This window comes from Hyaena hyaena, unplaced genomic scaffold (assembly GCF_003009895.1).
Source record: "Hyaena hyaena isolate Hyena2069 unplaced genomic scaffold, ASM300989v1 scaffold_438, whole genome shotgun sequence".
NCBI lineage: Eukaryota > Metazoa > Chordata > Mammalia > Carnivora > Hyaenidae > Hyaena > Hyaena hyaena.
The window spans coordinates 558,441-571,940 of record NW_024081071.1 but is presented as its reverse complement, the minus strand read 5'-3'; the positions used below and the strand labels follow the sequence as shown (position 1 = coordinate 571,940).

General features: G+C 45.1%; 1 protein-coding gene and 1 non-coding gene across 5 annotated transcripts in view; one reads left to right on the top strand and one right to left on the bottom strand.

The window, feature by feature from the left end:
• The window catches only part of TBC1D8 (TBC1 domain family member 8), a 122,749-nt gene that overhangs the window by 75,745 nt on the left and 33,504 nt on the right, over positions 1-13,500 (top strand). For all 4 annotated transcript variants that reach the window (XM_039253122.1, XM_039253123.1, XM_039253121.1 and 1 more), the window contains exons 5-6: positions 1,989-2,229; positions 12,352-12,559. In XM_039253122.1, coding sequence (XP_039109053.1) covers positions 1,989-2,229; positions 12,352-12,559 — 449 coding nt within the window. The remainder of the gene's footprint in view (positions 1-1,988; positions 2,230-12,351; positions 12,560-13,500) is intronic.
• TRNAR-UCG lies at positions 3,276-3,360 on the bottom strand. The gene has a single exon. It is a non-coding gene; the product is annotated as a tRNA-Arg (tRNA).

Sequence of the window (13,500 nt, the reverse complement as noted above, 5' to 3'; positions counted from 1 at the left end):
TTCCCACTGATACTTCTTTTGGAACCAAACATTGTTTCAAGCACCCATGCAGGGTGGAAGCTGTGTGTGTATATAAAATGAGTATATGTATGTGTTTATATACATAGTTTTTTTTTCCCTGCATCTAAGTTTATATTTTCAAGTTGAACCCGTGGGAGAGGCTCCTCTTGAATTTTGCTGACCCAGCTTCCTGCACAGGGTCATCACTTCTCTTTCTCACGCTGCCAGCCTCAGTTCTGATACTCTAGTACGTACACCCTGTGTACAAAGCCTTTCCCCACCCTTGGAATGTGCTCTGACCTAATGTTGGCTGTCTTCATTCTTGTACTTTCTAAAATACTTCTCAAAAAATTATCTTTAATTTTATTTTAGAGAGAGAGAGCACAAGAGGGGGAGAGGAACAGAAGGAGAGAAAGAGAGAGGAAGAGATAGGATCTTAAGCAGGCTCCACACTCAGTGCAGAGTGTGACATGTGCCCACAACCCTGGGATCATGACCTGAGCCAAAATCAAGAGTCGGGTGCTACACCGATGGAGCCATCCAGGCGCCCCTTGAAATGCTTCTCAAAATTAATTTCTTTCTCTTCCCTGTTCTTGTGCCTGTTTGGAAACTCCTGTTCACCCTTCAAAATCAATTCAGATTTTATCACCTCCAGGGACTTTCCCTGGTCCCCTTATGATTCGTACTATGTTTGTGTTTCAGTTTGATTTTGTCAAATTAGTGGTTCCTTATTTTACATGTCTGTTTTCTCTATTTGAATAAGCTTTTTAAGTGCAGGGCTTTCACAAAGAAGACGCTTAATGAAGTGAAAGTTGATGATTTATAGAGTATGTATGTTTGTGTAAGAGACTTACGTGAAAGCAACTAGAAGTAGCTGAAGAAGCTTCTTCTCAAGCCTGAGAAGATATGTGGCCTTTTAAGTTATTGAAGCACTGAAAACATTATTGCAAAATAAGTGGAAAAATTAGAAACACTTAATGATCCCCTCCTTGATTTGAAAAACAAAAACAAAAACCCAACAACAAAAAAACAAGTTATCTTCTGACCCTGATCGATCATGGTCACTAAACCAAATTTTGTTAGGATACGAAACAAAATTTTTCTTTGAAAAAAAGAAACGAGGGGCGCCTGGGTGCCTTAGTCGGTTAAGCGTCCGACTTTCGCTTAGGTCATGATCTCGTGGTTCGTGGGTTCCAGCCCCGCGTCGGGCTGACTGCCAGCTCAGAGCCTGGAGCCTGTTTGAGCCTGTGATTCCCTCTCTCTCTGACCCTCCCCTGCTCACGCTGTCTCTCTCTTTCTCTCTCCTAGAAATAAATTTGAAAAAAAAAATTGAAAAAAAAAAAACGATTTCTGTATTTGATGACACTTATCATTTCAAGTTGTTGCATTGTCCCTTCTCCCTTTGCATTGGCAAGTTAGCTTGGCTACTCACTGTGTTGGAAACAGTTCCCAGAATAGAGTCCTTGTTTATAAAATGTACTGTTTGTACTGTATTACTTTAAAAAGAATTCCATAAAAATTTGTACCGTGTCTTCTACGACTCTGTCATTCGACACAGTCTAAATGTTAAGCCTGTTTCTCTCTCCAAGGTCATGAATAATCCTCTTTTGCACTTCTTTTTTTTTTCCATAGCTTACACCATGAATGCTGCCTTTGAAACCAGAAATTATGTAGATTGAGAAACTTTTGCATATTTTGCAAATATTTAAGTTTTTAAGTATTTTTGACGTTTTCATGTTTTCAGAACAGTGTCCCCTCTATGTGTGCAGTAGCCAGCAACTTAGAAAGTTTCACTTAAATCTTTAAGAAAATCATCGAACGTGAATTGGATTCTAACACACAGCAGTATTGTGCTTCCTCTTTCCTGCTCTGGTTTAATAGGTATTTGCATTTCAGCTTACGGAGATCCTTGGACTCTTTGTTGATACACTCAAGTTTGGCTCAACAGTTAGGTTAAAATCTCTAATTGCCTTTTTCTTCTCTTCTAGTTAAACTTATAGTCCCTTGGGTTGATATCCAGAAGTTAGAAAGAACATCCAACGTCTTTCTGACAGACACCATCCGAATCACCACGCAGAATAAGGAGCGTGATTTCTCCATGTTCCTGAACCTTGATGAGGTATTCAAGATCATGGAGCAGCTGGCCGACGTGACGCTCCGAAGGCTGCTGGACAATGAGGTCTTTGACCTGGACCCAGACCTGCAGGAGCCGAGCCAGATCACCAAGCGGTAAGAGTTTCGCTTTTCAGTTGTTCCTGACCCCAGGACCGTGGCTTCATTTACGTGGGCTTTGTTAGTCTTAGTTGTACTAGATTTAAATTTCCCTTGTGGCAAAATGCAGATTTTTCCCATGTTGTTAATCATGATGGTGGCATAATAATTGGCAGCGATTGTTACAATTTTTTTTTTTAATGCAGTAGACTTTGATTTCTGGATCCAGTTCTACTTTCTTTCCAGATATTTTGAAACTGATTTTTTTAAAGAAAAAAACTACTTCTAGGAAATGTAATATGAATAGCTTCCTGGTAGAATTCCATTCGATGCTGTGCTTTATCAGTGAACATTAAGAAATGTTACATTTCCATATGAAAAAACTTTGTAGAATAAGTTTTCATGACAGTGGGATTTAGTTTTGGTACTGGTTTGTCATTAGAAATGTGCCTTAGTAATATTAGTAGGTTAACATTCTTTATTATTGGTTTGCCCCAAATTGATGCTAGTTGTGGAGATGTCTGAGGCAGTTGCTTGAATTATTAGTCACTTTGTGTGTTGATTGATTGACTGAGAGAGGGATAGAGAGTATGCAAATCAGGGAGAGGGGCAGAGGGAAAGGGAGAGGGAGAATCCAGTGCAGAGTCCATATCCAGCATGGAGCCCATCATGGGGCTTGATCTCACAGCTGTGAGATCATGACCTGAGCTAAAAGTGAGAGTCAGACTCTCAACCGACTGAGCCACCCAGGCACCCCTGAATTATTAGTCTCTTTAAAGAAGTTCAGTTTTATGATCTAAAATTTAACCAGTGGTGTTCAAGCTTGACTGTGATTTCTGACTTAGTGGGTGAGACCAGGTAACTGCAGAATTGATATCAGGATATCCTTTGAGGAGCAAGTCCTCTGTCAAGTGCTGTCTTTTTTTTTTAAAAAAACTTTTTTTTTAATGTTTTATTTATTTTTGAGAGAGAGATAGTGACAGCATGAGCAGGGGAGGTTCAGAGAGAGAGGGAGACATGGAATCCGAAGCAGGCTCCAGGCTCTGAGCTAGCTGTTAGCACAGAGCCTGAGGCGGGGCTCGAACCCATGAACCATGAGATCATGACCTGAGCCGAAGTCAGACGCTCAACCGACTGAGCCACCCAGGCACCCCTGGCAGGTGCTGTCCTGGATGGGTATATTTGACATCATTACAGAATCACCACTGCTATTTGAATACTATTAGTCATTAACAACATTTTTTTTTTTTACATGGTACAGAACACATAACCTAAAATTTGCTGTCTTAATACCACTGAACCATACACTTAAAAAAATGGTTAAGTATATTCACATTGTTGTGCAACCATCCCCACCATCCAACTCTGGGATGCTACATCTTGCAGAACTGAAACTTCATCCCCATTAAGCAATAACTCCCCATTCCCTCCTCCCCCAGCCTCTGGCAGCCACCATTCTACTTTCTGTCTCTGAGTTTGACTACTCCAGGTCCTTCATATAAGTGGACCCCTACAGTATTTGTGTTTTTGTGGCTGGCTTTATGTAATTCCTTAAGGTTCATCCATGTTGTAGCCTGTGTCAGAATTATTTTCCTTTCTAAGGCTAGGTAATATTCCTTTGTATGTATATACCACATTTTGTTTGTCCATTCATGCATCATTGGACACAAAGTTGTTTCTACCTTTTGGGTATTGTATATGATGCTGCTGTGAGCAGCTATGCACAGATATCTGTTCAAGCCCCTGCTTTTACGACTTTTGGGCATATACCCAGAAGTGGAATTATGAGATCATAGAATAGTTCTGTGTCATTCTGTGTCCAGTCATTAAAAAATCTTTAAAAATTTTTTTCAATTGTTTATTTTTGAGAAAGACAGTGTGAGTGGGAAAGTTGCAGAAGGAGAGGGGGGTACATAGGATCCGAAGTGGGCTCTCCTGACAGCAGAGAGCCCGATATGGGGCTTAACTAACAAACCATGAGATCACAACCTGAGCCAGAGTCAGATGCTCAGCCAACTGACCCACCCAAGGGCTCCCCCAGAATCTTTATAATCTACTATAGCATTCCTCTTATTCTTTAGACATATTTGCTGTCTTCTCCAAACATCTGGGAGAACATGTGACTAATTAGTGGTCTCTAAATGGTCCTGTTTTTGTAGTCTACATGTACTCAGCAAGAATTCAGAGCCCTTGCTATGTGCATATGTTACAAATTGATCACATAGAGTCGCAAGTAAGGCAAAAATCAAAAAGTGCACTTTTGGGTAAAAGTCCAGTGAATTTCACTTGGTGTTGTGTCCTTTCTGATAATCTAATAGTTCCTTTGTGAGAGGGGATGATGCTCTTTGTCACTCCCTTACGAAAGGGGAACCTTGGGGTGCTGCCCTTGGGTCTTCTGACTCCCAGTCCTGAGCTCCTCCCTGTGCCTCCTGACCCCGAGTTTCCCATTATATCTCTGGCTCCGTCTTTGGTCCAGAGACGACAGTCCAGCACAATGGTCGCCCCATTCTCCCATGTTTATTTAATAGATTTTTTATTTTATTTTTTTTATTTTTTATTTTTTTAAATGTTTTATTTATTTCTAGGAGAGAGAGAGAGAGAGACAGCGTGAGCAGGGGAGGGTCAGAGAGAGAGGGAGTCACAGACTGAAACAGGCTCCAGGCTCTGAGCTGGCAGTCAGCACAGAGCCCGACGCGGGGCTCGAACCCACGAACCGCGAGATCATGACCTAAGCGAAAGTCGGACGCTTAACCGACTAAGCCACCCAGGCGCCCCAATTTAATAGATTTTTTAAATGTTTGTTTATTTTTGAGAGAGGGAGAGAGAAAGAGCAGGGGAAGGTCATAGAGAGAGAGGGAGACCCAGAATCCAAAACAGGCTCCAGGCACTGGCACTGAACTGTCAGCACAGAACCTGACACAGGGCTTGAACCCATGAGCCGTGAGATCATGACCTGAGCCAGAGTTGGATGCCTAACTTACTGAGCCACTCAGGTGCCCCTATAAAAAACTTACTGTAATGTTTATTTTTGAGGGAGAGTGAGAGAGAGTGTGAGCAGGGAAGGGGCAGAGAGAGAGAGAGACAGAGGATCTGCAGCAGGCTCCGGCACAGAGCCTGACACAGGGCCCGGACTCACGGACTGCGAGATCATGACCCGAGCCGAAGGGACGCTCTTCCGACTGAGCTCAACCGACTGAGCTACCCGGGCGCCCCTTCCCGTATTTCTTTAAGTATCTCTATAGTGGTTTGGTATCGGAATCTTTTTAGTCCAACAAAGATCAGTTACAAATGAAGAAACAAGTCTCAGTTGTAGGAGTTGTTAAAGGGCTCCTATAAATCACTCATTAAAGCTTACACTCTTCTGTGGGTTTTGCATACAGATGTGTATGTGTGTGAATTGCAGCTAGGGTTTTCGGAATACGAGGCCAGCTAGTAGCCTTGTGTTCTGGTTAGTTCCATGAGCACTGGGATTTCGGGTGACTACTCACAAATTTCCTGATGTGCCTTCACGCCTCTGCTTCTAGATGTAGCATTCTGGGTTGGGGTAGAAATAGGGAAAGTAGAGGCAGATGTCAGGTTTGTAGCACTTACGATCCGTTGGTATACTCCTTCATTTTCTAAGAAATCAATCAGTATAGACCGTTTTCATTGACATTCCAGAACTTAGGTGAATTATACAAGGTTCTCCTTCCTCTACTTTCTATCCTAGAAACAAGTAGAAAGAAGAAGAGAGAGAAAAGGACAAAAAGGAGTCCTGGCAGTGGTTGGTGGTGGAGCCTCTGGAGACCCATGGGTGCCTAGGGCTGGCGCCAACGTGGATGGCAGGATTCTGGTCTGTGGGGTGTTTTGCTGGTCACTGCACTTTGAGTGACTTCTTCCAAAAGTGAAAGGCATGTCCTTGCACACCAGTTGCTTGCTGGGTCTTGTGTGTAGCTTTCTGTCATGGAGACATAGGTCTGTGGACATAAACAGGTAATGACTCAGTCAGCTTGACATCCTGCCAAGAGAGCCCAGGTTTAAAGTTGAGGAAAACAGTCTCTGGATGCGAAGGGCACAATCAGAAGTGCTGGAATGCTCCTCAGGCTCCCCTTTGTTGATGTATTTTCACTTCCCTTCCCAGATAAGGGCTTTAGAAAGGTGCCCTTGGGGTCACGAGTGTGGTGAGCCATCTGATTATAGATTAGTCATGATCGCTGCTTAGGCGCAGTCCCACGGGACTTCGGGACAGAGCAGAGCAGGGCTGGAGCTCCAGCGGGAGCCAGGAGGGTGGGAAGGTGCATCGCACAGTAGGACGAGTCAGACAGGTTAGAGCCAGCGGGGCTGGGGATGCCCCTAGCCCGGCCCTCGCACTTCACGGAGGGCCTGGGCTGGGGATTCTGCGCTACAGTAACAGAATCCTGGAGGGGGTGGGGACCGAGGCTGGGGAAGGGGCTTCCAGGAGTTGGACAGAACAAATACATTGATTGGTCCTGCAGTTTACAACAGAACAGTTCTGAAGCTGTGAGTGATAGGTTGAGAACAGGGTGGCCAGCTATTTTGGGGGTGGGCTCTTGGTGAGGTGATGGGTTTCACTAAATCAGAATGAATATCATCATTAAAACCTGTGTTGACCGGCTGAACAGTGCTGGAGGAAAGGTCAGTTAATGCAGTGTAGTAAATGGAGATTCGTTCTCATGGTGTAAGCTATTTCTGCGATCTCCAGAGGTGCACAATGGCTCTCAGGGTGCTGATGTCTTCAGTTATGACCTGAGCCCTCATCCTCATGGGGCTGCCTGGGTGGCTCAGTTGGTTAAGCTCTGGAATTTTGCTCAGGTCATGATCTCATGGTTCACGAGTTCGAGCCCTGCACTGACACTGGGCTGGCAATTGTGGAACCTTCTTGGGATTCACCCCTCTCTCTGCCCATTCCAGTCCCCCCCCTCCGCCAATAAATAATACTAATTAAAAAAACTTTAAAAATTAAAAAAAAAAAAAAAAGTTTTAAATCCCTTATCCCCTGTTGCCTGGCTGATTCTCAGCTCCCCATCTGGCTTGTCAGACCTTTGGCCTTTCGTGCCTAGATTCACTCCCTTTTCTGCTCTTCTCCTTTGTCCCTATTCAGAATTCCCATACTCACTCTGTAATTTATTTGACTTTCAGCCCTTGTGATTCTAGGTCAGAGTTGACATCTCTTGGGGCTCATGCAGCCCTGAACAGGTCACGTCTCACCAGGGAAGGCCTGCAGAGCCTGCCCTGAGCTTGTGTGGGTCATTCAGGTGGCTCTCTCTGGGGCAGGACAAAGGCAAGAGCTTTGAGTGTGAAAAAGCCTCTGGATGCCGGTGTCGTTGAGGTCCTGGTCTGTGGGGGCTCTGTAGCTGGATTTTCAGAGAAATGGGGGCACTGCCAGCACCAGCTGAGTCCACCTCCACACTGCTGGCTGCTGGCTGAGGGCCGGGTTCCCTCATGCCGCCACTGTGCCCAGGAGACCCAGCGTAAGATGTTACAGGGCAGCATTGTCCTGCTTCCTGAGTGCTCTTGGGGGAAGGCTGAGGAAAGGTGTTTTAAGTAAACATACACTGGAGAAATGCAGTGTTTTATGTGCAGACTTGGGCTTCGAGGAGAAGTAGTATATCTGGCCTTTCTGCCATATTTCTACATTACTGGTGCTTGGTATATCCCAGAGTTTCAGATGAGCTGGTTATGGGTTTGTGAGCGAGTATGTTAACTAAGAGCCTCCAGAAATCTTAGTATGTGTTTTTCTGGGGCTGACTGACTGCAGAGGACCAAGATATTCTAGAAGGGTGGGGGTGGTGCTTGAGGCCTCCTGTCGAGGACACAGGAAGTCCTCACACCCTGAGCTACTGGGGGAGCCCATCTGTCTCAGCCTGCCACACAGACTGAGTCTGGGGAAGCATTTGGCCTTGAGCAGCTCTGAGCTGCTGACACACTGTAGGTCTGTATATGTGGAATGAGTGATACGAGGGAAGGAGAGGCTGTAAGGCCTGATACAGGTCTTCCCTAAAGTATTCTAAACGGTTGATGGGGAAGAGAGAGGGGAAACCTGTTTTTGATACATCTGTTCCTAAACTTGGAGGGGAAAATCTAATTCTGGGTTTGCAGAGAAACCAAAGAACTACCTACGCCTTCATTTCTTGGGTCTAAGGTCTGAGAATTAAGTCTGGATTTTTAAAAAAATTATTTATTTTTAAGGCAGGTGGGAGCAGAGAGGGGCAGAGAGAGAATCCTAAGCAGGCTCTGTGCTGTTAGTGCAGAGCCTGATGTGGGGCTCAAACCCATGAACCATAAGACCATGACCTGAGTCAAAATCAAGAGTCAGATGCTTAACCGACTGAGCCACCCAGGCACTCCAAGTCTGGATTTGTAAATTGTCTGCATGTAGTCTGGAATTTTCTGCATAGTTGTCATGCACGATTGCACATATTAATTTCAGCTTTAACAACAAACTTGGTGTTGCTCCATATTGTGATGAACCCCTGTTGATTTCCGGATGGTTCCGGGTTCATACAATGGCATGTGTTAAGACCGGGTGATTTGTGGGACCTTCCCCTTCTCTTCTCTACTGTAGCTTTCTCTTGGAGTAATTGCTTTGGCTGGTGCATACTAGCATCGTGTACAAGGGGTAGTAGATACCATTGGGGTTGCTGAGCTAGTTTCCATCTTTATCGGGGTGCTTCTGCTGTGGCTTTCAGGCCTGAGCTTAGCTAGTGCTTTCCAAATGGTAGGTTATGACCCATGTGTGTTGGTCATCTCTAAAGGTGGGAACCTTTAGTAAGTACTGGAAGGTCTGAAAGGCAAATTATGGCCAGCAGGCGTTGCTCTTGGTGCTCTTCAGAAAGAAGAGCTGGCATTTGTAACATCAAAGCTGTCACCTGCTTGGAAACAGACCTGAGGAGATGAGATGGTCTTACTCTGAGCTTCATAAAGGCCTTGTGCTCCTCATCTCTCAAGCTGCTTGATCTTCATCTCAGTTATGTTAGAAAGTTAAATACCACGTATACGTGTGTAACTCCTATTTAGAAGTAGAGTTGAAGGAGCACTTTCTAAGGATGGAAGATGACTTAAGAAGTCCCTCCTGCTGCTTTCTGTCTTTTAATGCGAGGTCTCTGGTTGCTGAATGTGTGAGAGACGGACCCCTCTAGTGACAGGGAACAGCCCAGAAAGAGAAAGGAGGTGGTGTATAGTATGGAGAAGAGGGCTGAACTGAGCTGCTGGCTGACGCAGCAGATGCACGGAGTAGAACAGTCAGATAACTGAGCACCTTACTCTTAAATTGAAGAGCTGGATACAGAGTAAATACAAAAAGTCCTTCCACTCTCTCTCTGTCTACTTCTAGGAAAGAACAGACAACAGGTGAATTCAGTGGTGGCTGGAACCACATCTGTATAGACAGGCTGCATTGGCTTCACTTTCACCAAAGCCAGCCTGGCCAGCATACTTTGGGAATAAGGATGTAAGTCTTCCAGCGTAAATGTGTTGAATATAGGTCCACTTGCAGGGAACCGGGGTGATCTTGAGGGGCCTTGCCTTCCACCCTGTAGTATGTGAATTTCTAGAGCATTTCACAGTGCTTTCCCGTCTCTTCCCGGCTCCTCTGTGGAGGAAGCGTAGGCTCCTTTGGAAACAGCCATCCGTGGAGTAGCAGGGACTTCAGGGGAAGAACTTGTAGCTTTGGCCCGCAGTAACTGGACCCATCTTGATCTGTAGAATTTATATAAATTCTCTCTGTGCCCAGAGGACTTTCTGGACGTGTAAGTGTCTTTTCTTTGTGAGGGTTTGATAATAAATCCAAGCACTCTCCCATCTCTTTGTGTGGTCTCTGGGAAGACAGTTGTGCGATGCTGTGAAAATGAGGACTGGGTTGGGAACGAGAACTGGGGCAGAAGGGGCATCTGTGTGCAAGCACGGCCCTGGTGAGGGGGCATGTGTCTAAAAGGTCACTCGGGCTGCAGTTTCATACTTGTCTTTTATGCAACATTTAAAAAGTTACTCTTCCTAAAAGAAAGCGGCATAATTTTTTAAAAAGCTAATGGTATGTGGTTAGGTAGAAAATTTAAACAATAAAATGAAAAGTGGGAATCGTACTGTGCAGAGTCAACTGCTATTAACATTTTAGGCAAAGTCTTTTTACACATCATTTTCTGCCAATTTTTAAGAGTCTATATAAATGGGATCATACTGTAGATGCTGGGGTTTTTTTTAATTATTATTTTTTGGTTTATTTTTTTGAAAGAGAGAACATAAACTTGAGCAGGGGAGAGGCAGAGGCAGAGTGAGAGAGAATCCCAAGCAGGCTCCAAGCTGCCAGTGCAGAGCCCAACATGGGACTTGGCCCCACCAACTGTGAGATCATGACCTGAATTGAAACCAAGAGTCTGACGCCCACCCAACTGAGCCCCCCAGGCACCCCTGTAGATACTGTTTTTAACCTGCTTTCTCAATATTGTGGACATGATTTTATGTTTGCAGGGATCCCTTAACGCAAAGAGGTTAGGTATTGTTTCCATTTTACAGATATCAGGATGTGATACGGAGGAGTATTATCTAAGGTCACACAGTTAATAAGCCAAGAGTTCATTTTCCTTACTTTGAGCATAACGCTGATTATATTAGACAAAGTTAAAGAACTCTTATTTAATGTGGCAAAGGAAAAAAATGTTTTGGTTTTTTTTTTTTGAGAGAGAAAACATGAGAGGGAGAGGGGCAGAGTGGAGGAGATAGAGAATCCCAAGCAGGTTCCACACTGTCAATACGAGCCCGATGTGGGGCTCGATCCTGTGAACTGTGAGATCACGACTTGAGTTGAAACCAAGAGGGGCGCCTGGGTGGCTTAGTCGGTGGAGCGTCCAGCTTTCACTTAGGTCAGGATCTTGCGGTTCGTGGGTTCGAGCCCCGCGTCGGGCTCTGTGCTGACTGCCAGCTCAGAGCCTGGAGCCTGTTTCGGTCTGTGGCTCCCTCTCTCTCTGACCCTCCCCTGCTCGTGCTGTGTCTCTCTCTCCTAGAAATAAATAAAAAACATTAAAAAAAAAAAAAAAAGAAACCAAGAGTCCGACACTTGACTGAGTGAACCACCCGGTCGCCTCTGGATTTGTTTTTTAAAGGTAATAATAGCTAATGTTTATTCAGCACTTACTATATGCCCAGCACAGATCTAAATTTTTTAAAAGCTTTTTTGAGCTATAATTCATACATGGTACAATTCACCCTGTTAAAGTGTGCCATTCGGTGGTTTTTTAGTCTATTCCCAGGGCTGTGTGACCATCACCGCAGTTGGTTTAGAACATTTTCACCCCAAGGAGAAACCCTGTAGTCATGAGCAGTCACCCCCACTTCTCCTTTTATCCCCAGCCCTAAACAATCACTAATCTGTTTTCTGTGGAGCTTTGCCCGTTCTGGAAATTCCATATAAATGGGATCCGGCAGTGTGCAGTCTTTTGTATCCATAAGGTTTTCAGGGTTCACCTGTGTTGTAGCATGTACTTTGTTGCCTTGTGTGGCCGAGTAATATCCCATGGTGTGGCTCTGTGACATTGTGCTTATCCGTTTACCAGTTGATGGACATTTGGGTTGTTGCCAGTTCTCGGCTGTTCTGAACAATGCTGCTGTGAACACCTGTGTACAGGTTTTTGAGCAAATGTACATTTTCAGTTCTCTTGGGTATCTTCCTAGGTGGGGAATTGCAGGGTCTTACGGTAACTCTATATAGAACCTTTTGAGAAACAGCCTGACTGTTGTCTAAACTGGCTGCACCAGTGGACATTGCCACCAGCAGTGTGCGAAGGTGTCTGTTTCTCCACATCCTTGCCAACACTTGTTGTTATCTGACTTTTGAATACTGGATTCTTCATTGTTTTATGGTAATTCACAGTGTTACTCAAACCAGGACTTAAGGTCTGTTTTGGTCTGTTTGTTCGTAACACTTTTGCATAGGGGCAACCTCTTCTGCCTCGAGTATGCGTTCCAAAGGTTGGCTGTGAAGAGGGGTGCGTGTTAATGACCCACGCAGAACCTGGCGGGGCTCAGCGCCTTTTGGCATCCACTTCGATATCTGGCTGTGCCCGGGGGTTTCACAGGGTTTTTCTTTGGACTCCTCTGTGTTCATTCACTGTTCTTGCCTCCTCTTCTCTCTCCCTCCTTCACCAGGGACCTGGAAGCCAGAGCCCAGAATGAGTTCTTCCGGGCTTTCTTCAGGCTGCCGAGGCAAGAGAAGCTGCACGCGGTCGTGGACTGTTCGCTGTGGACGCCGTTTAGTCGCTGTCACACAGCCGGGCGGATGTTCACATCGGACCGTTATATCTGCTTTGCCAGCAAGGAGGACGGCTGCTGTAACGTCATCCTCCCGCTCAGAGAGGTAGCCGCCGCCCCGCAGGGGCTTCCTGAGCCCACCTTGTATCCTTGAGCCTACAGTGACTGTGAGGCCCGGCCCAGGCAGGGATGCTCACCCAGCAGGGTTTGGCCGGCTGCACACGGGCCTCTGGAGGGAAGCACGGCCTGAATTTGACCAGTACCCGTTTGGTCGTTGCTTTTTCTGTCGTTGCTACAACCACTTGAAATTTGCATAGAAGTGATTGGCGAGAATAAAACACTCTCACCTCAGGGGTATTGATGAAGTTCTCACTAGAAAGCACATGCCTAGCAACTAAAGCTTTTCCAACAGCTCTTAGGAATGAATCCCCCCTCCTTTCATTCACAAAAATGGGGAAAGCAAAAAAGCAACTGACAAAAAGTATCACCTTGGAAAATGTCAGATTGCTTGGCTTTTATACCCTCCTGGGACTTGAGTTAAACATTTAAAAAATGTTTCCTTTACTATGGATGAGGTCCCTTCCTACTAGAGAATTCTGTAGTTCTGTTCCTGGAAATGCAGGGCCACCCGCACCCACTTCTGGATCTGTTGGGTTTCAAGGCCTGTCTGTTGGGAGGGTTACCACAACCCTTGTTTCACACCAGGACCTCCAAATTCTAAGCATTGCTCTTTGGAAAAACTCAAAATTTTTTCATTTGTGTGATTTCATTGTACAAATATTCTTACCTAGGAGTGGAGCAAGAAATCCAAGAGTTGTCTTATATACTTACTTGTTTTATTGTTGTAACATATATAGGGCATTGCATTTATCACTTCACCCATTTAAAAAATTGTTTTTGATGCTTTTTTTTTTGAGAGAGACAGACTGTGAGCAGGGGAGGGGCAGAGAAAGAGGGAGACCCAGAATTCAAAGCAGGCTCCAAGCTCTGAGCTGTCAGCACAGAGCCCGGCATGGGGTTCAAACCCATGAACCATGAGATCGTGAA